At 33.5% G+C, this 26,385-nt stretch overlaps 2 protein-coding genes across 2 annotated transcripts; both read left to right on the forward strand.

The window, feature by feature from the left end:
* The first annotated feature begins 344 nt into the window (after positions 1 to 344).
* Positions 345 to 17,052, forward strand: Sting (sting). Its single transcript, XM_068761556.1, has 8 exons — positions 345 to 407; positions 3,098 to 3,162; positions 8,801 to 8,851; positions 11,485 to 11,723; positions 12,722 to 12,988; positions 13,682 to 13,850; positions 14,581 to 14,694; positions 15,578 to 17,052. The coding sequence occupies exons 1-8, from the start codon at positions 388 to 390 to the stop codon at positions 15,664 to 15,666; spliced, it is 1,014 nt and encodes a 337-aa protein (XP_068617657.1). The 5' UTR covers positions 345 to 387; the 3' UTR covers positions 15,667 to 17,052.
* A 565-nt stretch (positions 17,053 to 17,617) lies between these two features.
* LOC137918819 (nucleolar pre-ribosomal-associated protein 1) lies at positions 17,618 to 26,376 on the forward strand. Its single transcript, XM_068761733.1, has 3 exons — positions 17,618 to 17,885; positions 19,967 to 24,662; positions 25,325 to 26,376. The coding sequence occupies exons 1-3, from the start codon at positions 17,681 to 17,683 to the stop codon at positions 26,334 to 26,336; spliced, it is 5,913 nt and encodes a 1,970-aa protein (XP_068617834.1). The 5' UTR covers positions 17,618 to 17,680; the 3' UTR covers positions 26,337 to 26,376.
* The last annotated feature ends 9 nt before the right edge of the window (positions 26,377 to 26,385 follow it).

A 26,385-nucleotide genomic window follows, 5' to 3' on the forward strand; every position in this document is an offset into this window, starting at 1 on the left:
TTAATATGATAAACTGATTTGGTTATATTTTTTATATTATCCTGTTTTTTAAGAGGTTAGTATAATTCATATATTAATATATGAAATTGTTAAGTTACATATAGCGTTTTTGTTCTTGTAAAAGTTTTCTGTTTCAATTACTATTATGCCCATAACGAATATTTTAATTACATTACTATACATATATCCTAATAATATTGTGTGTATTTGATTAATAGATCAACTTTGAGTAGCTAATTTTAATTAGTTGCTATGGACTAAACATCAGTTATGATTCATACTTTACTCATTTTCAAGAATTGAAGTTAAGTTCACCAGTGTTACATAATTAAAACCTAGTGATATCTATATATCGATGAAACAAACTGTGTATTAATCTGATTTCAAATGGTGCACTCAACATATAAGTGAGTTGATCCCCTTCACATGTGTGACAATAATAACTTGAACTTCATGTACATTAGTACTGACCATAGTTGTGTTGTGTCTAGGAGGCAAAAACTTTCGATAATGTTTAATGAGTTTAGTTTTTATTTAGAATGTTTGTGCATGTATGAAAGGAAATGAATTTAGGTTGGGATTAATAGAATAATTTACTTATATTCAAACTCATGAGGTTTTCATCATAACTTTATATTGTTTAAACTAATATCCGTATATAAATTGGAGTAAACAACAAATTTGAGAAAAAAGTATGAATTACCAGATATAAGCCTGTTCCGTAAATTTGGAATAGGACCTGTATGAATCGGCCTGCATCCAACTTAAATGACTTAGGTTTAATTGGACTTAAAGTTAAAATGAAGAATTTTTATTTTTTGTTATAAACAACTTTGACTTAATTAGACTTAATGGTAGTACACCAATAATACGCTTTGCGTCATTTCATTTGCGTTTTTTTCGAAGTTGCGTTGCTGCTTAATTAGTATTAATTTTCACTGTGCGTCATTAGATTTTCGAGGTTGCGTTGTTTTGGGTTCGAATCTTTAATTTTGTTTTATTTCTCATTGCGCCATGCCATCAAAACTCGGAGATTCCCTTTCTAACTAAAAATTAATGCAATTTTAATACAGTTTTATTTTCACTTTGTGTTGCTAATTTTAGAGTTCAGTTTCAATTATGTAGTGTGTTGTAGTGTAGTGTATTGTGCTTTTTTGAAAAGAGAATAATAAATTTATTCAAATTTTTATGTGTTATTTCAGGTTAAAAAAAGGTGAATATTTTTCCAATTGATTTATTGGCAGGGTTATATTATTTTTTTTTACATACACTTGTAATTTTTTTAGCCAAATGAGGGGAAAGGGCGCTGCTGGTAGAATTACTAAAAATAAAAAAAAAACTATCAGCTTGAAGACAAAGTTAGATATTCTGCGACGATTTGATAAGGGAGAGAAGGCTGTGAAGATAGCAAAGGCTGTTGGTTTGGCTGCAACAACTGTCAGAACTATTCGAGATCGAGATGGGGATAAAATAAGAGAGGCTGCAAAATCTGCAACATTATTAGATGCCAAAACAATGACCCGTACAAGGAGTGCTTTGATGATCAAAATGGAGTCCTTGCTTTCTATTTGGATTGAAATTCAAGTTGCGCAGAGAATACCATTAAGTAAAATGGTAATTCAGAAGAAAGCAAAAAGCTTATTTGATGACATAAAAAGTAAAGCAGTATCCAACGATAATGCTAATGGTAGTAAGAATGAAACATTTGAAGCTAGTCAGGGCTGGTTTGAGAGATTCAAGGTTCGAGCAAATCTGCACAGCATTGCTCTTAAAGGCGAAACAGCTAGCGCTGATATAACTGCTGCAGAATGCAACCCAACAGACTTAAAAGCATTAATTCATGAAGATGGCTTTGGTTCAAAACAAGTTTTTAATGTTGACGAGCTTCGGTTATTTTGGAAATATCTACCTAATAGAACTTACATATCTAAAACAGAAAAATCTGCACCTGGATTTTAAGCTAGTAAGGATAGACTGACTCTTTTTCTTGGTGGTAAAGCAAATGGTCATTTCAAATTTAAACCATTTCTCATTTATCAATCAGAAAATTCAAGAGCTATCAAAGGTTGTTCAAAGAATCTGCTTCCTGTCCACTGGCGAGCAAACAAAAAAGCATGGATCACAACATCATTATTTCAATATTGGTTTTCAACTTATGCTATTCCAGAAATTAAAGCTTATTGCAACTAGGAAAACTTAGACTTCAAGGCTTTGGTTCTAGTAGACAAAGTTCCTGGCCACCCAGTTTATGTTGATGAGTTATCAGAAAAAAAGCCAACATACGACAACAGCCACTATGGACTCATCAGAAAATTATTAATTTTAATTTTGTTTTCTATAAATTAATTGAATAATTGATTTTGTTTTAATTGAATATGTTTTTATTTTGTTTTTTGTATGTATGTTATAAAATTTTATATTATTTTTTTAAATATTTACTTTGTTCAATTTTTTTTAAAAAAACTAGTATTTTCGTAACCCTGGAACCTATCTTCGATCTTTACATGGTTTGCTATAGAAAATCTTTATTCACTTAGTGGCGTTTCAATTCGCGTTGTGTTTTTTTGGAACGTAACCACGACGCAAAGTGAGGTATTGGTGTACAATAATAATAAAGTGGAAATCCAATGAGAAGATGTGTCGTGTGTGCAAGTAGTAGGTACGAGTACGAGGTATTGGGTGTGAATTTTTTTTTTTTAAATGAAAAACTTCATTATGACTTCAGACATACGATGTCCACTGCTGGGCAAAGGCTTCCACCCTAGATTTCTAATAGGACCGGATTAAAATGGCATTTCAGCTTCAATGACTTAAGCTTAATTAGATGTAAATGAACTGTGAATTAATATTTGTACAATTAATGACTTACTTGGACTTTGACTTAATTGGATTTAGATATAACAGTGTGATATTGATTTTTTGAATGAGTGACTAAGCATATTTAAGAGAAATAATGAAATTATAAATTCTAAAAATAAAATGTAATATTAATAAAAATAAATGACTTACTTTTACTTTGTTATATGTAAAGATAAAAGTGTGAAATTTTATTCTTATTTTTTATTTTTATTCTTAGTGAGATTTTTTTTATTTTTAGAATGAACGACAAAACGGTGTACATATATGGCTGTCAGATTATATTTGCATGTGCCATTACTTATGGTGAGTAATTTTATTTGATTGATATTGCAATATGAGAGCTGTAACTATTTCTATATTATGTTTAAATTTTAACTTGTTCAATGGTGTACCTGTTCGCATTTGCTCTTGTACATCCAGCTCTCTGAGTTCTTGGTAATTTTGTTACAAAGGATACCACAGAAATTGTTTATGATCACATGTAATTGAAATCACTTGTGAACAATAAAGTGTAGAAAATTTAGTACATCCTCAATGCTATCTAGATCCGTATCTGCCAATAAAGATGGATGAGCTTATCAAGGTAGTCCAAAGAAATGGAAATTTATTGGGCAGACCCATGTTTAGCAAAAATGACATATTTAATGAAATTTAAAATAATCCTGAAATTTAAACCATTACCACCATACCCTTACTAAAATTTTTACATCCCCTAATGTAATATACATAATTTTTATATTAAAGCGAAACGGTTAAACTTGTGGTGAGTCCACTATTTAATTGCCCACGTGTAAGGCGTGGACAATGTTGGAACACATTGATTTAACTTTTTATATCTTGTATAGATATATAATATTATATATAAATTAGATTATAATAGTATATATAAATAGAAGTTTTCTGTGCAAGAATGATCATAGACTGAACTATGACTTGGCTAAAATGCTGTTACGAACGGAATGCCTTTACTAAAGGGTGTAGGGAGGATCTGTAGTAGCTTGAATTAAATAACCCATTGGACTTTGTTCTGTCTGACAATTACTAGCAATGTATTATTTTTAACATGGATAAAGAGTAATTATATCAATATGACTGACATTATGCACAAAATTATAGAACATTAATATGTGGCGTTGTGGCATAAAAGAATAGAATGAACGATTATGTGAAGAATGAAAGTAGAGAATGAAAATAAAAAATTATGTGAAAAAATTAAATTGCCAATAAAGACCCTGTCCCACCTAAGATAGGGGTACGAGAGGCTCCCAATTGCGGGGCCATAAAAAAATGTGGCGTTATCTACTGGACATGGGCCTTGGATATAAATGTCCGTAGGCCATGTCGGACTATAGGAGAGCACTAGGCATAAGCCTTTTCCGAATATCGCCAATGACAGCTCTTGTACTGCCAGCACCCAGCGTCTTCTGGACAACTTAATTACATGGTCGGTCCATCTAGTGGTCGCCACTTACACCCAAATGACCTTTTGCTGCACGAGCGATATGCTCTGCTCACTGCCACTCCAGACGACCAATTCCTCGAGCTACGCCTGTGACTTTGGTTCTTCTGTAGATCATCTCACTGACTTCTTATAAAGCCCATCGTAAGTGACCACACCTCGGATCTATACATCATCACTAGAGGTACGGATTTCGCAAAAAAAAATCACCAATTTCGCATTTAAATTTTTCAAACATTGCAAATTTCGCATTAATTTCGCATTTATACTTTAAAACTTATTAAATTTGGGGTAATAGGCTTTTTCGACAAAAATTTTTCAAAATTAAAGGTGCATGCCTTAACATTTGACAAGTTTAGTTAATTAAAAAATCGTAAAAAAATTAATATTCGCAACCTTAAGCGTTCTTTTTTAGTTTGTTACGACGACATTGTATATTTTAAAGATGAGTTAAGCGTCCACTATGTAAAGTTGGATGTCATAAACTCTGTATTAGATTCTGCTCCATCAAAGGACGAAAAGTTGCATTTGACGGCCAACAAATTGTCATGCATATTATGATTTATATTTTTATTAATGAGTTCATGGATTAGCCCATTGATGGCAGAGTTCGAAAAAAAGATAAGGCGTTTTTCTAAAAATTAGGGATTTTCAACTGACCAGAGGTCTTTTACACAAAACAAAGAGCTTCTTAACTGATAAGTAAGCCAAGAAATATATCCCGTAGGCCTTAGGGGTCTATGATACGGGGTTGACATCACTGAATTTACCTATGAAAGTGTGTATATTCATCAATTAACTCATTAAAAAATGATCTTGAAAAACAGAAAAATTGCATACATTTCGCATTTATTCGCATCTATTTCGTAAATACGAAATTTCCGTACCCCTAATCATCACTGATAGAGTATGAGAGTGTTATTTTTATAAATAAACATATATTTTATTTACAGTACCGTTTCCGTTCGAAAACACAATGAAAAGGGCTTTTATTATTACTTGGAAGTAAGCCGCGGTATGTTACGCCGACGTGTTAAAAAGCTAAGGCTGCTCTATCGCCATAAGCTTTAGCGGGGATCGAACGGAGCGGAGCGGGACTGTAAAAAAATATGTCAGGATGATATTTTATAGGTGAAGTGTAAGAGTGAAGCAGCTGTGATGATGATGATGAAATGGATGAACACAAAAAATCTTATATGTTTGTTATATTTCCATGCAGACTTTGTATTTCATTTAGCAGCCTGTAGCATTCCAATAGACAATAAATGTATCATATTTCAGAGTGAACATATAATGATTAGAAATAGGTTTAAATGCTTTTTACTGACAAATGTGCTATTCATTCACCCCATTTAAGGCTTTTATATTCATAATCAATTATCCGTTATTTATCGGAATTTTAGCTAGATCATTTTACCCTGCAGAGTCATCAAAAATATTAAATGTCTATATCCAAAATGTTTTTATTATTTTAACGTACTTATATCTTTTAATAAACAAATAAAGAAAACTTTGGATTGTAATGGTATTTATGTTATTTTAAATCACTTCCTTTCGTCGTTAGAACGCCCATAGCTGGACATAAGCCGTTCCAACAAAATGAACAAATAAATTTCTCCTATACAATAATGTGAGCGTTAAAAAGATGCCAGTATAGGGGAATCCCACTTGTTTCTAATTTTCAATTTGCGTTCTTCTCTCATTATTCAAATGTAAATCCGATGTAAATAATAATTAATAAATAGATGAATATAATCGATATTTAATTATTAAAAGTAATCATCACCGTCTCAGTTGATGGTTATCCACTGCGAGGTATAGGCCTGTCCCAAATATCGGTAATGACTTGTCTTACGCTGATCCCATCCGGCGACTCCTCACGATCTTGAATATATGGTCGATCTACTTAGTTGGAGCCCAACCACGTTCGTCGTCACCACTCGGAAACGTCTTCGCGAGTAATTGTCTTTAAAAATTCAAACTTATTTTATGCAAGTAGGCATTTATGTATGCCTTTGAATCGTATATTAGTTACCACCGGCTCGGAACGCTGATCTGCTAGCAAAACTCAAACTCAACAGTTTTTTTTTTAACGTTTTCGTAATAATATGAACCACGTAAACGAGTCAAACAAACCAAGCACTACACGTTTCGAACAACTAAAAACTCTTGAATGCTATAATGTACAACTAAGAAAAAGAAGGTCTAAGATATCTTGTGGAACTTTAAGTGCATACACCCATGACGACGAAACATAGTCGTTACAAGTTTATTTTTATTTATTGTGTTTATACTGTCTGTCACTATTTTTTATATAAGATTTTAAATTATGTCTCGTAAATAAAGTCATTAAAAATGTGTGTTCGGAACAGTCGCAAGAATACTACTTTCATTCTCGATCTCGATTTTAAAAATAAATGTAGTATTAATATAGGCGGCACTATTCCATAATAAAATACCGTAAGAAAATATGCTATGAAAATAACTAAACTATATGTTAGCTTAGTAAAGTTTCACTTCAAATTATAACAACGCTTCCGCTTCTAATGCGTTCACACTCCTATCTATAAGTTAGGGCAGCTGTTCCCAAACTTATTTTACTCCAGGAATTCCAGGCATTATTTTAGGGAGTACATAGAATATATATATATATATATATATATATATATATATATATATATTTAAATTAGATTACTGGTTTATTACCATACGCATATTAACGATTATCGTGTAAAAAAAAGAAAATAAAGGTCCCTATCCCAGAAATATGTACGAGAGAGAGAGAGAGAGAGAGAGAGGTCCCCAATAGCGGAGGGCATTAAAAAACAACTATTATGGTGTCAGTCATTTGAGCATTGTCATCATGTCCATTGTCGGACACCGCCCACCTCCGTATTAACACTTGGCATACTTGCATCGTATTTTTATGTGCTTTGCAGTATGTCGCTGGCGTGCATTTTTAAACGGTTTTATTTAGTTCGACCCGTACGGAATATGTTTGGGTCAAAATTAGAAATTGAAATTTAAGCACCTTTCCGTTGTCAGATTTATCTGAAATTTGGTACACACGTTTAATTTAGACGACAGTACAATATAATAAAATCAATAACATTATAAATCTAAGATGGCCGCCGATACAAAATGGCGGATTACATATTTTTCCTTAACTCCTTCAATATGGGTATCAAATGAAAGGGCTACACTAGTAAAACACGATGATTATGTCAAAATTTAAAATTCAAGATGGACGCCGTTCCAATATGGCGGACTAGGTACATATTTTTCCACAACCACCACAATATGGGTATCAAAAAACCGTTTAACTTAAAAGTTATTTACAATATAATAATATTGTATTGTCACCTAAATTAAATGTGTGTACCAAAATTTCAGATTAATCTGACAACGGGAAGGTGCTTAAATTTCAATTTCTAATTTTGATCCAAAAAAGTTCCGTACGGGTTTAACTAAATAAAACCGTTTAAAAAAGATAAATATTTAAAACAGGACAAAATAACACTCCGGTAGAGTTTTAAACCTCTAATCGTATAGTTTGTAAATATACATTGTATTGTAAATGAACGCAGAGTGAGCCCTCCGTGAGAGTGGAATTTCTTATAAACATATTTGACCCCTACACCGCAAAAGGAATATTGCTACCAAATTTTATATCCGTAATACTTATAGTTTCAAAGACATTGTGATGAGTAGGAACAGGAAATATCTTATACAGGATGATTGGTTATAGATGAAAAAGGTTTAAGGGGTGAATGTACAGCTCATTTGTCGATTAATGTGTGGTACATCACATCCAAAAATGTTTTCTGTAGTTTTTTGACATGACTGTCATATGTCATTGTATTATCATAAAATTTTACTCTTAGATGGTTATAATACTGTAAAATAATAAAAAGGAATTTTACAATAAATTCTTAAGACGTTTCTTTGTTTTCAGATGAGACTATTGTATATTTTTTTAATAATGTATAATATTTGCAAATGCAACCTAAGAAGCGATTCTTCATTGTTTTATTGTAAGATCAGAGGTGTCTTCATCAAGAGTTTCAGGAATTCATGTTACTACATATTCAAATTATATTTGTACCATCCCTTGCAGATTAAATTCTGGCCTGTAGCATTCGAATAATAATAATTTTTAACTTTGAATATAATTATATTAATTTATATATTTACTTATGTGTAATTAATTAGTATTTTTACGTATGCAATAGATTATTATACAGAAGATATCGCATATTTTAACATTAGCAGTATTTATTTAAACGCATTTTAATGTTAATTAAAAACTTGGTTACTTTGTACAAAAAGTTTGAGAAACATTTGCTTTAATGTTTTAAACAGTTTCATGCCTTGAAATAAATGCGGCTCGCACTTGATTTAGTATTTAGAGTGACGGTTCATTACTAACATAACAGGTCTATATAATATTTCTTTTAATAATGAAGAGTTTTAAATTTTTAGGTTATCAGGGGATTCACCTGGAGAATGCAAACAAGTGGATTACAACTGTTGGTGAGGTTCATTTATACATTTACTTTTATTGTTACAGTCAAAGCTCTTTGTGCGCGTACGTGTTCCGTAATACGGACACTGCGGAATGCTAATTTATATGGGATGATGGAACACGTTCCTAAAATAAATTTAATTGAAGTTTCTTTGGACATTTTGGTTAATTATTTTAAGGCTTAAGTAACAGTTTGAAGAAATTAGTAATTTTCTCTTTCTTGTATTAAAACTCATTCAACTCAGACTGACACGTTGCAGGCGCATTAGCAATTTGCCTCTTAACCCTTAAATGCATAATGATGCAAATCTGCAACATACCACTTATGTTGTATAGCTGCAACATAAGGTTTTAAAAAAAAATAAGTATTAGAATATTATACATATATAAAAATATTGTACTCTGCATTGTAGTGTACCTATCAGCAAGATATATATTTTTTAAAAGTATAAATAAAAGTCGTGCATTTAAGGGTTAAAAATAAGACATTGTTCCATAGACGGATCAATATTCATAAAAAATCGCAAAGCTTTCTTTCCATTCTTAAACCTTCACTACACATGTCACGTGAAGCCTTTTCTTCACTGGACTGAGTTCAACATTTTGACATGAATTATTATTAGTCCACTTGTCGGCATTCACAAAGGATATTGGGTTGGATACCCATTGTGCTTATTAGATCTGCAAATATAGGTATCTGGTCGCGTTTTTTTAAATCCGCGAATGAAGCAAGCGCGAATAAGATTTTGCTGTATATGCTAGCTGTGCCCGCGACTTCGTCCGCATGGAATTTTTTTTTTTTTACGTTCAACTATTTTTCTGAAATAAAAGTAACCTAACTTATTCAACATACCTATATAAGTTCCTCCCGTTCCTCTGTGTTTGGCACTAATCGGTGTAAATAACTCCTGAAGATGCCCCGTGGAGGGGTGAAACACGTGTTGAGTAATTAGTCGGTGGCGGTTGTGTGATTCGCATTGTTTGCCGCATACGCATTTATCAGCGGACTGGCGGGCGGTGCATTTGTTGCACGACTACCACTGCATGTGCGGAAGTGGCTAAATATTGGTCCTTGTCTTACTTATATAAGTTTCGTCAAAATCTGTCCAGCCATTACAGAGATTAGCCGGAACAAACTGATTTTATGGTTTATTTGCCGTAGATTTATCATATGTTTGTAATTAATATTACAAGCAGACAATATAATTTTATTTACTCGTATATATTTAGTATATAAAATATAATCTTTTAGTGTTGTTAGAAGACGAATCTTCTCCACAACTGTAACACATAGCGAAGCAGATAGACTCAAAAAGAAAGCAGATTATAAAGACAAACAAATTATAGGTTGACGATCAATAAGAGTTCTGTTAAAAGTTGCAGTGTTGAATAAGCGAATTTTATCTTTATCTTTACGTCTTTGACTAGTATCTTATAAGTTTCAACGTAAACACACACACACACACACACACACACACACGCACGCACGCACGCACGCACGCACACACACGCACGCACACACACGCACGCACGCACGCACACGCACACATGCGCACACGCCCATACGCACACACATATACATATATACGTGAGAACTTATGAGAGAAGGCTAAAAGTCACCAAGAGGGCAATAGAGAGGGCTATGCTCGGAGTATAGCTGCGAAATCGAATCAGAAATGAGGAGATCCGTAGAAGAACCAAGACGCTGCTCGCCTGAAGTGACAATGGGCGCGCACAGCGCTCGCGCGACTTTCGGTTTTTGGGCACGAAGGGTTGTTGAGTGGCGACCACGGCCGGTAGACGCGGCGTGGGTGCGTGCCTCATTAGGGAGACTGTCGTCAGTAATAAAAGACATTAGGTGCGACGGGCAGCGCGAGACTGATCATCATGGCGATCTTTGAAGACATACGATTTCAGTGGACCTTCATCGGCTGATATGATGAGTGATGGACCTAAATATTATATATTTTTATATAGGATTGTTAACAACATACCAATACTCGTCCAATATCCCTCAATGCCTACAGATGGTGTTAACAATGTGTGCTACTAGTGATGATCTGGGTCTGAAATGTGGCTTCACTTGTGGCCACATCGGTAAGTTTGTAGGAGTGGTCGTAGTACTGTAGCTTCTTGTTCTTCGGTAGCTTCTTGTTAATGTTGACCGCACCTCCGCTAGCACTTATAACGAGCGCGGAGACTCTCAACAGCGCGATGCAAACTTTTGTTGCGTCTACTGTGGCGCCATCTGTCAATTATCCGTTTCATTGCCGCCGCGATGCGATCGACGGTCACGTGGGTAAGAGCTCGTTGCTAGGCAACGCGTGTTTGAGTGCCGCGCGATATGCACGCCACAAGTTCACAGTCGTGAAACTGTTCACGGAGGGGCTTTTGCTACGTGATCGAATAAGGAACAGAGGATATCCGTAGACGAATGGAAGTAACTTAGGCAAGTGGAGAGGTTAAAGTTTGGATACCACAGGCTGGCTAGCGCAGAGTAGGATGTCCACGTCGCACGGTCAAAATCTATTGCGTATTCCTATGTACCACGTGATGATATGCAGTACATAAAGTTATTACTATGTTACTCATGTTAACTTTGATCAAATTATTTCCTACTATATTTTTTTTTATTTTTCAGCCCGCTATGTCCTTTACATGTTGATAATAAAAGGTTCTACTGCGGCGTGCCTTTTTAATTACTCTGTGATTCGAATGAAAGAGAAGATAAACGTGGAGAATCTGTTCAAAGACAGCAGGAAATATATCTTAATCTTCTTCGCGTCCATATCCACGCTGATGTACAGCAACCAGAAGATCCTCGACCAGGACTTCCTTCTATGGTTCATTGCTTACCTGATAGCGAAATATCCGGAAATGGTGACTATATTTTTTAATCTACATCAGAGATGTCAAAAGCTAAAAGTCTTAATTATCTAAGGTAAATTTTGTTTACGACCTGATACTTGGAATCTCTTCTCTGGTAGTCTTTTCTATTTCGGGAGATTTTATTGGCTAAGATTACTTTCAAAATTGACCCAACGGATATATTGGCTGTGCCCCAGGAATGTTCATTTTGACGTGGAACTCGAGTTTTAAACGCCTGATCTACATTTATTTATTTTTCTTTTTTCTTTGTTGTAAAGAATTAACAAACTCTTAGATTAGCAATATAATATCGTATCTAATATAAAATAGGTTTCTTCTCAGAGAAAGAGAGCGAAAATCACAATAATTGAGATAGATGTATATCAAAAAATTTATACAGGATAGTTATAGCTGTTAAGGCTTTAAAGGTGTGAATATATATCCATACAAAAATCAATAGTAGATAAAAGCGTATCCAAAAATTCGGATTACCTACATATTAAAATCGATTATTGTTTACTTTATATTTCTGCAGATTTTCTACTGTCAGAAGTTAATGCCCTGTCGCATTCTAATAGAATATATACCATTGATGATATACGGTTCAGAAACATAGTCTCCTATCTCTAGCCTCCTTGTCATAGTTGCTTCACGAGCTACGAAGAGAATAGCTCTTGGCCACTCAGATAGGCGACATCGCATAACAGCTGGTGCCTTAAAGTTTTGAAGTGAACATCACGGTTCGGAAAGCAGATCGTTGGACGTAATTGGAAGCATCTTGGGGATGCGTAAGTCCAACAGTGGACTGTGTCAGTGTCTTACGACTGAAATGACAAAGCTGAAGCTCCCGAGTAAGCTTTCAAGTAAAGTAAAGTCAAGTAAGTTAAGGGCGTTCATCACTGTAAATGCATCTTTGACTTAGGGCGCTATTATTTTTAACATACGAAAGTTCTTTCCAAACAAGCCACATTGTCAGGTTTAGGTACGTTATTGACATGATATCTTATTAGGAGTCAAAAGCCGCTCCAACCATTACTTACGGCGTGGGAATGGCGTGCAGTTTCTTCGAGACTTACTTGATGTCCATCATACCGAGCGATGGCGCAGATTTCATTGGCTTGGAGGATAACATGGAGAAATTTTCGTCGCGTCATGGCATCGTGTTCCCCGTGAAGAGGTTGTTCATCGTCATCACCAAGTCTCTGTACTGTCCACCAGATCTCAAGGCTTTCAACAAAAATAACCGCGAGGACCTCCCCTACCTGGAAGCTTGCCTGGTTAGTTAAGTTTTTATATTTGTGATGTTTTTTGGCACGGCTTGGTGCACAATCATTAAAACATTCACATTTAAAAGATTATTATTAACATTGTTTTTTTTTGCTTTCATGAACTCATGTTTCATAAGCTTTGCAGCATCCGTAATAACTTACTACTGAGCTGTTATACCCATGTTTTTTTTTTAAATACCTTCCATTTTCCTTCTCAGCTGTGAATAAACAATTTAAATCTTTTGACGAATTAAAATGGAAATACATGTTCACGTTGTTCATAAAGAGTACATTACCAAATACGAGTAGGCTTAAAACTTTTTCTTTCGCCTAATCATTTCCAATGGTTTCACAAACACATACAGGCATATACTTAAATATCATATTAATGGTTGAGTTTTAGTTTTCCTATATACTAGGTCACTTTAGTAACTTTTAACTTTCATTTCCAGAATGTTATAGGTATCATTTTTCTTAATTTAGAAAATAAAAACAAAAATCTTATACATATGTAGATTATACATATTTAGTAGAGCGCTGATGAGCCTTTGCATTAAAAGCCTGCTAAGCTTTTAAATCCCGTAGGTGTGTTCCGGGAGTGACTAGGCAGCGTGGCGCCCAAGATGGGACTTAGACTGGACTGTCACTCGCTTCGTAGATACCGAAGGACGCTATACCACTACCGAACAATTCCTATTTCAGTCGTTGGAGGATGTGCAGAAGGACTTTGCTGGTGTGAAGAACCGTACCTTCCGGAACTCCACATACAAGATCTACCGGCCTGGCAAGTCGCCCGTGTACCTAGTAGCCGAATGCGCCACACCCTTGCACACACTGTACCGCGTTCTACAGAAAACTGCACTATACGAAGGTAGGGTATATTAAAAATGTAAATGTAAATAAAATACATCTGACCCACTGGGAAACAAGAAAGAATCGTTATTGGACAGATGGCTGGGACAATAGAACCCTGATGTAAGGACTCCTACATAGACTCGATATGTTAAAGCTGGTAAATCAAGGTAAGTTGTACACTTAGTCTAGACTTCATAGAGTTCCTCAACTCCTTTGTAGGCTCAACAAAATTCCTTGTCATCACACTTGTTGCATGATAATTCAGGGTTTAATAAAAAGACCAAAAATAAAAAATATTTTATGGGGTTTGTTATAAGGATAAAAACATTAGTGGTGTATTTGTTTCATTCATCACCAAAATGATTTGACTTATTGGTCAGCAATCAGTGAAACATGTTACGTTCATATTTTTTTCTATTGGAATATGATTGGTCAATAACTTCTGGTAGCACAAAAGTTACATGTGCATGTCCAAATTTTGAAAATGTGTCTTGGACTAGATATACCGTAGATTAATTGAGTGCAAGCTAAACATGCACATGTTTATAGATTTTATTATATAATACAGCACGGGACTGAATTTCTCAAACTATTGCATTAAGTATAATTTTTAAAGTGATCACAAAAAAAATAGAAGTTTGTGGTGGGCTCTTCTCAGGTCAGGATATATTTTGAACTTAGTGGATGATAGTATAAATATATGGATTCTGAAGAAAATTCTTCAAGTTGATTTTTATTTGTAACAGCATTAGCCAATGTCAACGCACAAGAGATTGCGGATGACTTCTGCAGTATGCTTACTACCACCATTGCCAAGAGTCCAGAGTGCAGGAACAAATGCGAGCTGGTATTCTATGATGGTGAGTATAACAAGAATCATGCACATACATCACCTAAGTGCCTCCCTGAAGTCCTCGGCGACATTGAGGGTCTGCTGTGACTTTTTGATTAATCGGGTTGGCTTAATGAAGGCCAAGTTTAATTAAAATTAAAACCTGGTAAGACAATTTTAAATATTGTGTAGGGATATAAGTACACACATAGGTATGTTGATACACCAGGTGTATGTATACAAAGAATTTATTTATAATTCTAACATCACCTTATTACATTTAATTAAATACATATATAAATATCATATATATTATATTATTGTTCACTTGTAAACTTAAATAACAGTGTGACTAATATTTTCGGTTTATATCATTTATTTTCCACTCAATTGCACTTTTCATAGTATCTTTTCAGGAGCAATAAACACCTCTATGAAATTTAGCACATTTCTGCATGTAAAATTCTAATAAAAAATAAATAGTCACTACATAACTGTATAGATATAATAGAAAAGGTAGGCATTTATGATGTTAAAAGTCCCAGAATTATGTTAAAAGTTCTTTAAACAAAAGCTTATAAAAGATTTATTAGTGATAATAAAGGTTCCGAGTGTTCTTAGTGTTTATAAATGTAGTGTGGTGTCTCATTGTTAAAATTATTTAAATAATTTACTTAAATCCACTTCAACATACAATATGTTTATAAATTAATTCTGAATTGAGTAAATATTAAATTATTCAAAAATTTCAACTATAAAATATCAAATAGTAGTTATATGTATATATATACGTTGTTTAGGTATATACATAGCTACTTAGTTACTTTTATGTTTATGGGTTAAATATTATATAATTTTTCAGAAATCCCTTATTGGAAATTTGTGAGTAATTAATTGTTGATATCTTTTAGATACCGATCCCAGCCAGAATTTAGCGGACGTTTTGCTCAACAAGATACGAGAGTTGGAGCCTAATTTTGAGAACATAAAAAAATGTTAGATCACATTGTCAGCACATCTTCAGCAGAATAATTTATCCTTTTACAGTTTATGCGACCATTTAAATTACTTATACGTGCATTGAAATCTGACACTAACAGTTTTGTTAATTTTAATCGAACATTATGTAGCCAAAATATGGCAGAACTAAGCGCGGGAAAATCAGCTGTCAAAACTTAATGGTAAGAGGTTACGTTCCGTTCCACGACACATTTTTTTGAATTAATATAATATTTAAGTATGTAATACTAGAAATCCTAACAAAATTACATATAATAATAATTTATTACATATAACACGGTCTAAATCTTGCGTTTTCCCTGTATCTTAATATTGTTCAAAGAATGATAAATTAAAATAAGAAAATCTAAAAATTAAAATTATAATCCCTTATTAAATTTTCAAGAATTACTTATATTTAGGCCAAAATAGAAATAAGTGCGTTTTGTTAAATATATATTGTACCTTAGTTATTTTAGCGAAACGTAATTAATGTAGGATGCAACCACATATTTCTAACTTATATGTTAATTTGTTGTGATAAGTTCTGTAGGTTATATTTTTTTTTTTAAGAGAATCAGGATGGTCAAACATCGAGGCCTTAAATTCTTCAGTTTGGTTATTAGATGTCTTGGCGTGCGCTTACCTAAGTTTTGACTAGTCATATTAAATTTAGGCTTTTCTGTTGATATTGATCAACTTAACACTAATAAAGTTTTTTTTATTTAGTATTGTAAGCCATTAAATAGCTTGTAAAATATGTTGACAATTATTCTAAAATGTAATGGATTTTATTAAACAGTACAATTTTTATTGATTTAAGCTTTGTATGTAAGGCAACAATTCTACCTGTATAATCTATTTTTGGACCACTTAGTGCACAGATGTTATATATTAACGGCCATGTCAAAACTCAAACAGTCACATGCATCATTGCTAATTTTGATTAAAAATTACTGTTATCCATGGTTTCTTTTCGTAAACGATACATTAGGAGTTAAATATATAAAAAGCCAAAAATAAAAAGAAGCACTTTTATGATCTCGGTGTGAGATTTCTGCTGTACTGAAATAAAATGAAAATTTATTTTTAATTATCTTGGATAAAGAAGTTTCCTGTAGTTTTAAATTTATACAAAACATTCTATACTTTAGCCACCAATAAACATGACATGTGGACATTATTTTTTTTAGTTAATAAGTGTATTTATAATTGGTATTTGAAATGGTATTCTTTAATTCACTTTCTTTATACTAGTTTAGTAAATAATGTTGTTACATAAAATAACTGTAAGGAGAACTTGACATTAAATTTTTTTTTAAAATTCTTGTATGTCTTGGACACAGGATATAAAAATTGTGGATTGGCTCAAATTTGTAAAGGAAAATGTTAAAGCTTTCTAAAAGCTATATTCAAAACAAATATAGTTTAATAAGAATTGTTACAGATTATTCGGTTTGTAATTAATCAAGTAGTTTTTTATTTTATTTTACTGGTTATATTAATATTTATTTTAACTGTTAATATATCTAGTAAAAGAAACAAATAATATTATGTATCAAAGAATGAATTATTTTTCTATTTATACAATAAAAATTTTGCATTTAAGTGTTTTTTTTTTTGGAAACCCCCTTGTAAAATAAATAATAAGTTTATACGTAATTTAAGAATATGCTATAAGTTATTAACATTTCATGTAACATTCGTGCAATTAGGCAAAAATGGCTCCATTGTAATTATTACAAAAACAAGACGTAAGAGAAACGAAGGATTCTGAATTTATTAATATCTTTTAAGACTTATAGACTTTAAATTATTGGCAATTTTAATTAAAAATATATTTATTTTAACTTTATTAAAATTATTTTTATCCAGTAAAATTTATTGGCTGTATGGGTTCTAGCGCATCTTTGTTATTTCTGTAAGAAAATAATAGTAAACGTCAAAACAAACTCACGTGTGTGGTGTGCAATGCAGTGTTTTTATAATTAAATAAATGATAAGTTAAAACGAAAATGGGTAAGAGAAAATACGAAAGTGAGGGCACAAAGCCCGTGAAGAAAGCGAAGGAAGATGAAAACTTAGAAATAACTCCTAATGAAGAGTCGGAACAACCTATAAACCAAAACATTTCATCTAGTAAAAGGGTATCAAAGAAACACGATTTTGATATGAAACATTTTAGAAAAGAACTGTCTTCTAAGCAGGGACAAACTATGGGTAAGTTGGAATGGAATCGCTGGTGATAATGTGTCTTGTTTCAAACATCGTTTATTTCGATATCAGGTAGTTTATAAATTTTACACATCGTATCGATTGAAGAAGCATAAAATTACTGAGCAGATTTAACAAATAACATTTCTAATAAGTGTACCATAGTCCTCCCAATGAGAAATTAAAATACTTGGCAAGTACAAGCGGTTGCGGTAGCATCAATACTGACGGCCGATCTGGATGCCACACAATCATGGCACCCCTTACCTATGGTGACTGCTTTGATTATTCGTTATTTCAGCTCATAGGCATCTACTACAAGGCATAGGACTCCTCCAAAGCTATCTAAGGGGGGTATACCATAATTGCCACACTTGGCAGGCAGGTTGGCTATAGCATTGTAGTATTATGGTACATAGTAGATACTGGTGCTCTTTCACTGGAAACTTGTCTATGAGCAGTGACAACCTTATATAACTAATGCACAAAGTTCAGAACTCATAAAAATAAATTTGGATTGTAACTACTGAATATTAAGTATTCTATCCCAATATACCTTTGTAACATGGTAATATTGTAAGCCAAAGATATTTCTTTAATCTTTAGTAACAGAAATAAAGAAATTATGTTTACATTACAAGTAAAGTAAATTAAAATATATTATATCATAGCACAGTAATTTTTCAATCCAGTTATTTTGCCCCATGGTATTTTTAATAACAGAAATGCAGAGACTAAATTTAAATTATAACAAATAATTATTTGTTTCAATGTTTAATTCAAACTGTAAATAACTTAAGGTTGTAACTCGGAAATCAAACCTGGCACCTATGATTGCATGTCAAGGTTCTCTACTGCTGGGATGCCACTGTTCTGTAATGAGTATTATGTAACTAGTAAAATTTTAACATTGGTGTAATATAGATGTCAATACAACGAGAGCTGATTTTTGTCCTTTTGGGTTGAGAGGCAATTCCTTAATAATCAATTTTGGGTTTCTTTTGGTAAAGATTAATTCCGAATAAATCCAGATTATAAATAAAGATGAAACAATATGAGTAAACACAAATGCTTACTCCAAACTTTCTTTCCAAACAAAAAATAAGTAAGTCATAAGTACTCATATATATTAGTAGTTTGGATGGTATGGGTAGGTCCTCCACTAAGTGAACTGATGACATGGTTAAGGTCAAGGGAAATTGCTGCATACGGGAAGCACAAGACCAGTCACCAGGCATATCTTTGGAGAAGCCTTATGTCTTGCAATAGACGTGCATCGGCTGAAAACAAGAAAAAAAGAAGTACTTTGGACTGGACCAATGCTTGCCTGATTCATTCAGAAATCTAACACAGAAAAGCTATATTTTTCATAAAACCTATATTTTCATATTAATATAAAATGACTATATTTTTTATGATTTTTATTTATTCAATTCTAAAGGAAAATGATAGATATGAATTAATGTTGATACAAAGCAGATACCGAGTAAGTATCAAAACTTTAATGGAACTCCATCATCCCTAGTAAGAATTGGAGTTACTGTCGTCTGATGTTCCTTATGTTGCCAAATTAGTAATGTCACAAGGTACGAGGACATCTGATGTTGATATAATTATATACCTCAATATAGCAAGGCTTATTCTTAATGATAATGTCTAAGAAATACATGTTACATATACTCTATTCAGGAATTTTGAACATATTGTTAGCCTTGCAAGGTTGTCACAATTTTATCTAACTCAAAGTCCAGCCTTCACTCGCTGTTACTTGTCCCGGAGTTCTTGGTGTCTTCCTTTCTGTTGAACTTCTTTCCAGGGCTCGTTGGGTCATATTGTAAATGACTTCTTTCGGTACTTATGCCTGTGTGTTGTTACATTACAAACCACGGCTCTCTACATGGTAATAGAGCATAGTAATTAAGCATAGTTAAGGCTGATGCAAAATGCAAACACCAGGCCAGTTGAGATATGACAAGACGCTATTATAGCAATTAAATTACAATCACATATATATTACAATTACATCAACATTTATGATGATGTATTCCTTCACCCTCTATTCATTATGGTAAAATCTCTCTTTACAGTTCTAACACAGTTCCTGAATGTGTGCCTGGATCCGGATAACGAAGTTGATTACATATTGGAGTACTTAAAAGTTGGTGGTAACTCTCACGAGATACTCCGACAGATAACCCAAGACAACAAGAAGAACCTCACACTGGTGACACCTGCCTGTCATCTCTTTTATCTCATAATTGTTAAAGTTCAATCTTCACTGCCACATATGATTGCGGTCACAGAGGAGGCTTGCAGATATTTTCTCAACACTTTCATACCGACAGTTGAGATTATGATCAGTGAAAACTCCGGTCCGAGGCACAGGAAAATCATTCTAAATCTACTCACGTCAATGGTAACATTGAATTCAGATTTAGGTGTAGAAATCCTAAATCAGCTTCCGTTGACACCAAAACATTTGCAGTACATTATTGAGAAACCAAATTATAAGGAAAAAGATAACGTCAGAACCACATTTGTACATTTCATGACCTCATTTTTAATCGAAGGTCATTTGCCACTTACCAAAGCATTGTTAGAGAAACAGGGCCTTCTGGGACTCGTTATACCTGGCCTAGTCCAAGACGATCCAGAAGCAGTTCTCATGTTTCTAAATATATTAAAGAAGAATATAGTAGATAATCCATTAATATCAAAAACGTTAAAGCTAAAAACTTTTAGCCAACAAGTGTTGCATAATATGTTTAAAGTGTTCTCTTGGAAAGGACCTCCAGAAATGAGCAGTGAAATTAGAAACGGTTTCCGTCCGGATATAACAAGCCTGCTAACAGATATTATGATAACATTGTTCACGTCGCATAAACTCGGATTATATTTTATAGATAATTCATTAGGTACAACTGACACTGGTAAAAATCAGAACTTGTACAAATCTTTGCTCAGTTTAAAAAGACCCTGGGAGAATGAAATTGAATGTGAAGTAATACTTGAAATCATTTTCAAATGCCCCGACCTGCATAGAGCAATTGTTAATGTTGTGGAACAAAGCTTCTTGCCTCAGCACTCGCCCATTTGGACAAGGACTCTAGATTTTACGATAAAACTTATTGACAAATTGAAACCCGAAGATATGGCTGATAGAATGAAGGTGTTATCACCATTGCAGAGTGCAAATTTCGTTAGGTTTATTACACTCCCTGTACCTCTGTTGAAACATATTCAGCCCAACATTGGTAAAGATAAAACAATCTCTTTTTACTGTGCGAAAGTGTTAATTAAAATGTTGCAATCTTTAAAGCGATACATTAAAATATTAGATGCTGATGACTCTAGTTCAGGTGTAGTTGAACTCAAGAATAAACTGGAGTATTTCATTCCGAAACATTTACCGCAACCAGCAATAATTGTATCTTTGATTCAAGAAGTTATCGATGGATCACAAGATGAACCAATTCAAGATTACAATCTACCAAAATTTGAGGATGCGGAAGCTTTATTAGTGCTAATAGAACTGTTAATACTATACAATGACATTCACCCAGCATTCTTTGAATCAATCGAGGGTAATATAGATATGAAACGCATTCTAGATCATTCTACAAAGATGTCTAATCAAAATACCTCTTTATTGAAATTTAAAATAGTTTCACTGTGGCTAATGTTAGACAATTCAGCGGTGTCGGTAAGTAATCCGATGTTCAAAGAGCTGTTCCGCATCATGTTAGACGTTTACACGAACGACACTGACGACACTTGGGTTGAAGCCAAAGATATATTACAAATGTTTTTCAAAAACACAACAATATTTGAGGGAGACGAAGAAGAAATTCATCTTATTTTATACACATTACGTAACGTGAAGATAAATCCTGCTTCTTTATTGAGCGATGTCGTGGAATATGTTATAGCGAATAAGAAAGATCTCACGGAAATGGTTCGAAGTCAAATCGTTCATTTCGAAATCACAGATGCGGGTAAAGAAGATAATTTGGAAACTTTGTTCAATGATCTATTGAAGAACAAAAGCAACGATAATAATGTATTTATGGAGAATAAAGTACCATCACCATTTATTGTTGGCTGTATGCAATATAGGCAGAGCAACAAAGATGCAAAAAAGAACTTAAAACATTTCCTATCGCTCTACGTCGCTAACTTGCTCCATTGTAATTTCTCGCCGGAAATGACAGAGATTTTAATGGGCGATTCAAAATTAGATGTGAGAAATTATGTAGCAAGCTGGGTAGGAGAACCAATACCTTTACCAGAATTGATTGTAGGTAAAGATAAAGTTTTGCATAACCTATCTCGTTCCCTTATTGGTAAAGAAGATTTGACACTTAAAGATATATTCGTCTACCTTGAAGAAAGTTCAGAGGAAGAAAAAGATATAATTATATCTAATCGTTTTATAAAAATCACAGGAAGAGTTGATAGCTCTGAATTAATCATATGGGCAAGGTACCTTGTTTTCTGCCTTGTGAAATTAACCCATATGAATAAATTAACACAAACCGAAGAGGAGAAACTTGAAACATACATCGATTGTTTAATTGCGTTCGGTAGAAGAAATCACTTGATTAATACTTGCCGCGATATAATTTCGAACATATTCAAGAGTTCGCATGTACTAAATATTTACTCACCTATCGACTTGAATAGGAATGAATCTAAAACACTGGCGACAAAGTTAATGCTTCATTTATTAACACAACATTCTGATATAGTTAATTATTTAGATAATAAACAACACGTACTTCGACCTTACAGAATGAAAAACTTCAAAGAGATAATAAAGACATTGATTAAGATCAAAAAAAGGAAAGAAGTGAACAGCGATCATACTGTCAGAGTTCTCAAAGAAGTCGGTCTGCGCAAAGAGGACGACATTTTGATTTTAAAGCATATTTTTGATGCAGAACTTAGCACATGCTATAAAAACGACAAGGAACCAAGTGTTCTACTAGAAATATTATGCGTTTTAATACAAAAGTATTCAAAGACAATCACTTTAGATCTCTCGCAGGACGTTTTCCAAAAAACAATGAATTTGTATGCAGAGTTATTAAAAAATGCAGAAATTAATGTAAATTTAACCATCGTAGAGGAAGCATTGATAACGTTCTTTATAAGAAAACCTAATTACGCTACTCGTGTGTCAGAGAACGTTTTTAAAGCATTTTTTCAATCTAATACAATAAGAAAAACAACTTCACATCTGGCATCAATTTTACTGCAGTTCAATAAAAAGTTCTGCAATGTATTTAAAGATGAGATGAACAGAGAGGAAATTTTAAGCCAAAGAGAATTAACTCTACCTCTGGGCAATGCTATATTAAATCATAATATATTGTCGAATCAAAAAGAGCTTCTGCTAAGAATTTACGAGGAATATAAATCAAATATAAATAAATATCTAGAAAAACCACATAAAGCCGGTCAGATATATCTGAAGTGTTGGAGGTTTATAAGGAAATTGATTTTGGAATGCATGGACGTGCAGAGTTGTTTGAAAATGTTCACAAAAACACATAAATTCGAAGCAATTGATTTTGGTCATGTAAATTTGTACAATACGATATTTTTAAAGATATGTGTTCTTAACGAACAATTGAAAATTGATTATTTGATAAATTACTTTCAAACGATGCTTCATACAATAACAACGGCGGTTAAAGATGAATTAGATGTTAATGTGGTAAATGAAATAGTACGTAACATTGTACAAGTTATACAAATATCTGAGACGATAAAAGAATTTCAAGTTGAAAAAGATAATTTCGTGAAAGTCACAGAAAGTTCAGCGTGGCAGACGTTTTGCAAAACTGTTTTGAAGCATTCTTTAAAAGTCAAAACTGCAAATCAGGAAGTCCAATCGGGACCAAAGCTTATTTGCTTATTGACTAAACTAATCAAATTGTTTTATCCGCTTAACCATAATGATGTTGTAACAATTTTTGACATGGTCACATCTCACTCGGAGTTTTTGAACGTAATGCTTAGCTATTACAGTCCTGAAATAAAATTAAAATTACTAGAAATCCTACATACTTTGATAACCATTAATAAATCTGTGATGAAATCACAGCAGATACCAGTGTATTTAAGTGCATATGGTGCGTCAAGAAGCCCATGTGATAGGGTAATCTTGTCAATACTATATTTGTACGAAAGCAACGAGCTACCTGTGAACGAATATAAACCTTATGTCTGGGGCGATACGGCCGCAAATTACTACGCAGTGCGAAAAAACAGAACATCTTCTCTATGGGGACATCCGACACCGAATCAAGTTTTGAATTTATTCGACAAAGAGTTAATTGAAAGAACCGTTAAAAATTTTCCAGTTACTCAAAAATTGGAATACACGTTTGAAATTTCCGATAATTACGACGGAAATGATTCTAACGAATCATTATTCAATGCAAACGAAATGAATGCTAAATCTATTGACGATAATGAAATGAAAATCAAAAAATTTGTAGATAGGATTAAATTTGACAAGACTATATTACCTTATAAGGAGAATGACGTTATGGCTATTTCACATGTGAATTCAGATTCCGAAATATACGACCCTGTGTTCGTCCTGTCTTTGTTGAGTCATCTTCTAGCGCCTGGGACAGTGGCTTCATCTTTCAAGTTGCTACGCTCTGGTATGCTGTCCATCCCTGTTATGGCTCTGAGCTCTCATTGTCCGCTAATGCGGTCCGCTGCATACCACGTGCTCCACAGATTCAATATGCTTTTGGAAACTGAAACGTAAGTACCAATAATTCTATATTTATTCTTCTTCTTGAAGTGCCTCTCCAACTAGTGGAGGTTGGCTATCAGCTTCCTGCTCTCTTCCTTATTTTTGGTTCTGCGTAATAGCTCAGCAGCGCTGGCGATTCCGGTCCACTCTCTAATGTTACGAAGCCACGACTTCTTCCTCCTACCAACCTTCCTTTTACCAGCGACCTTTCCCATCATGATAAGTTGAAGGAGATTGTATCGTTGGTGTCGATATTTATATTTATGTCGATGTCTATATTTATGTTTGTACTAATATGTTAGTTATAATCATATAGGCTTTAAAGGAGTGAATGTATAGCTTATTTGTTAGCAAAAAGGTTCAAAGATTTCACCTATTTTCAATCAGCTTGTAATTACAATAGTGATAAATCTGAAACTCGGTATTGGTAAGCGGCAGGCCAATAATCTCTGGCAGTGCAAACTCTGCATGTAGAGATAGAAAATATTATGTTTCGACATTTATAATATTTCTGTTCTGTTGTAATACTTCTGTTTTTGTGTACCGACTTTGACGTCTGCTTACGTATCTTTAATGGCATTACTTTAAATAACTAGTGTCATTTCTGTCTATTTTAAAAGACGATTGTTACCTGATTTTATTGGTTTATCTAAATCTAATTTATTTTCAGGAGGCACAAAAACGACAAACTTCTCCTCAGTGATTTCATATCGACATTACGCCACAGCTTATCTTCCGCTATCAACGGCTCAGCCAACGGTGACGTAGAACGAGGCGAAGCAAACAATCCTCGGCTTCCAGCAGTCAGTGCTCTGTATCTGGCTAGAGCTTTGATGGTGTCGACGGCTCCATTCGATCCGCTTTACAAGCCAGTCAATAACTTTTTTATAGCAAAACAATTTGTAGACCTCAGTCTAGTGCCAGATTTTCTCAGTCTCTTTCACGACAGCGACATGGAATCAGCTGATCGAAGGCAATGGATCCTGGAAGTGATCGGTGATGGAACGAAGACTATGACTGACGTGAATGTGGTGTTTAAAAGCATGTGCTTGAAGATGATGATGGATTTTTATTCCACAGTGCTTTGTGATAAGAAAACAAAAGAGAAAATATTAAACGCTTTAAATTCAATAGTACGTATTCCTAGAGCTCTTGAGATATTGATAGGGGGATACGGGATATTGTCGTGGTTGCATTGCTGCGTCGGACAGATTGGTAAAGAAGAGAAGAATCTTGTGTTACAAATGTGTGATGTAATCAAAAGTATGTTGTACAGTTTACGAGTTACAGCACTTGCCAAAGCTGCCAGTGTTGCCAATGGAAAAACTAACGAACCTAATTTGAGGGTAGATAAAGATGTGGAGTTTAAACTCATGTTGCTTGCTTATGAATTGTCGAAACATTTGGACGGCTTAGATTACAGTGAGGTTAGCAAATATATTAACATATTCGAATTAATATCGAAAAGGACTTTAAAGTTTTTGACGAAGAAACAAATTCAAAATTTAATACGTAAATGCACTTCCGCGATCAGCGACGAAAGTGTTGGAATACTTTCTCGTGCTATCACGGCAGGACCTGTTGTATTGAAGAGCAAATCCTTAGAGGATTTAGATTATAATTCATTAGATAAATGTATTATAAAAGATTTGTCAAAATTAATACAAACATATTTAGCTTAAAAATTTTTAAAGTATGTATTTGTAAATATTTTTTTTAATAATGACGATA

Source organism: Battus philenor, unplaced genomic scaffold, assembly GCF_028537555.1.
Source record: "Battus philenor isolate CCGP_79_NKW_IND1 unplaced genomic scaffold, ilBatPhil1.0.hap1 SCAF_15, whole genome shotgun sequence".
Lineage (NCBI taxonomy): Eukaryota > Metazoa > Arthropoda > Insecta > Lepidoptera > Papilionidae > Battus > Battus philenor.

Excerpts from the sequence above, each read along its gene's own strand:
- Sting (XM_068761556.1), top strand. The coding sequence starts at position 388 with ATGGTGCACTCAACATATAA. Across the intron at positions 3,163-8,800 it reads TGCATGTGCCATTACTTATG|GTTATCAGGGGATTCACCTG; the intron begins GTGAGTAATTTT and ends TTAAATTTTTAG. Across the intron at positions 11,724-12,721 it reads TAGCGAAATATCCGGAAATG|GAGTCAAAAGCCGCTCCAAC; the intron begins GTGACTATATTT and ends ATATCTTATTAG.
- LOC137918819 (XM_068761733.1), top strand. The coding sequence starts at position 17,681 with ATGGGTAAGAGAAAATACGAAAGTGAGGGCACAAAGCCCGTGAAGAAA. Across the intron at positions 17,886-19,966 it reads TAAGCAGGGACAAACTATGG|TTCTAACACAGTTCCTGAAT; the intron begins GTAAGTTGGAAT and ends CTCTCTTTACAG. Across the intron at positions 24,663-25,324 it reads ATGCTTTTGGAAACTGAAAC|GAGGCACAAAAACGACAAAC; the intron begins GTAAGTACCAAT and ends ATTTATTTTCAG.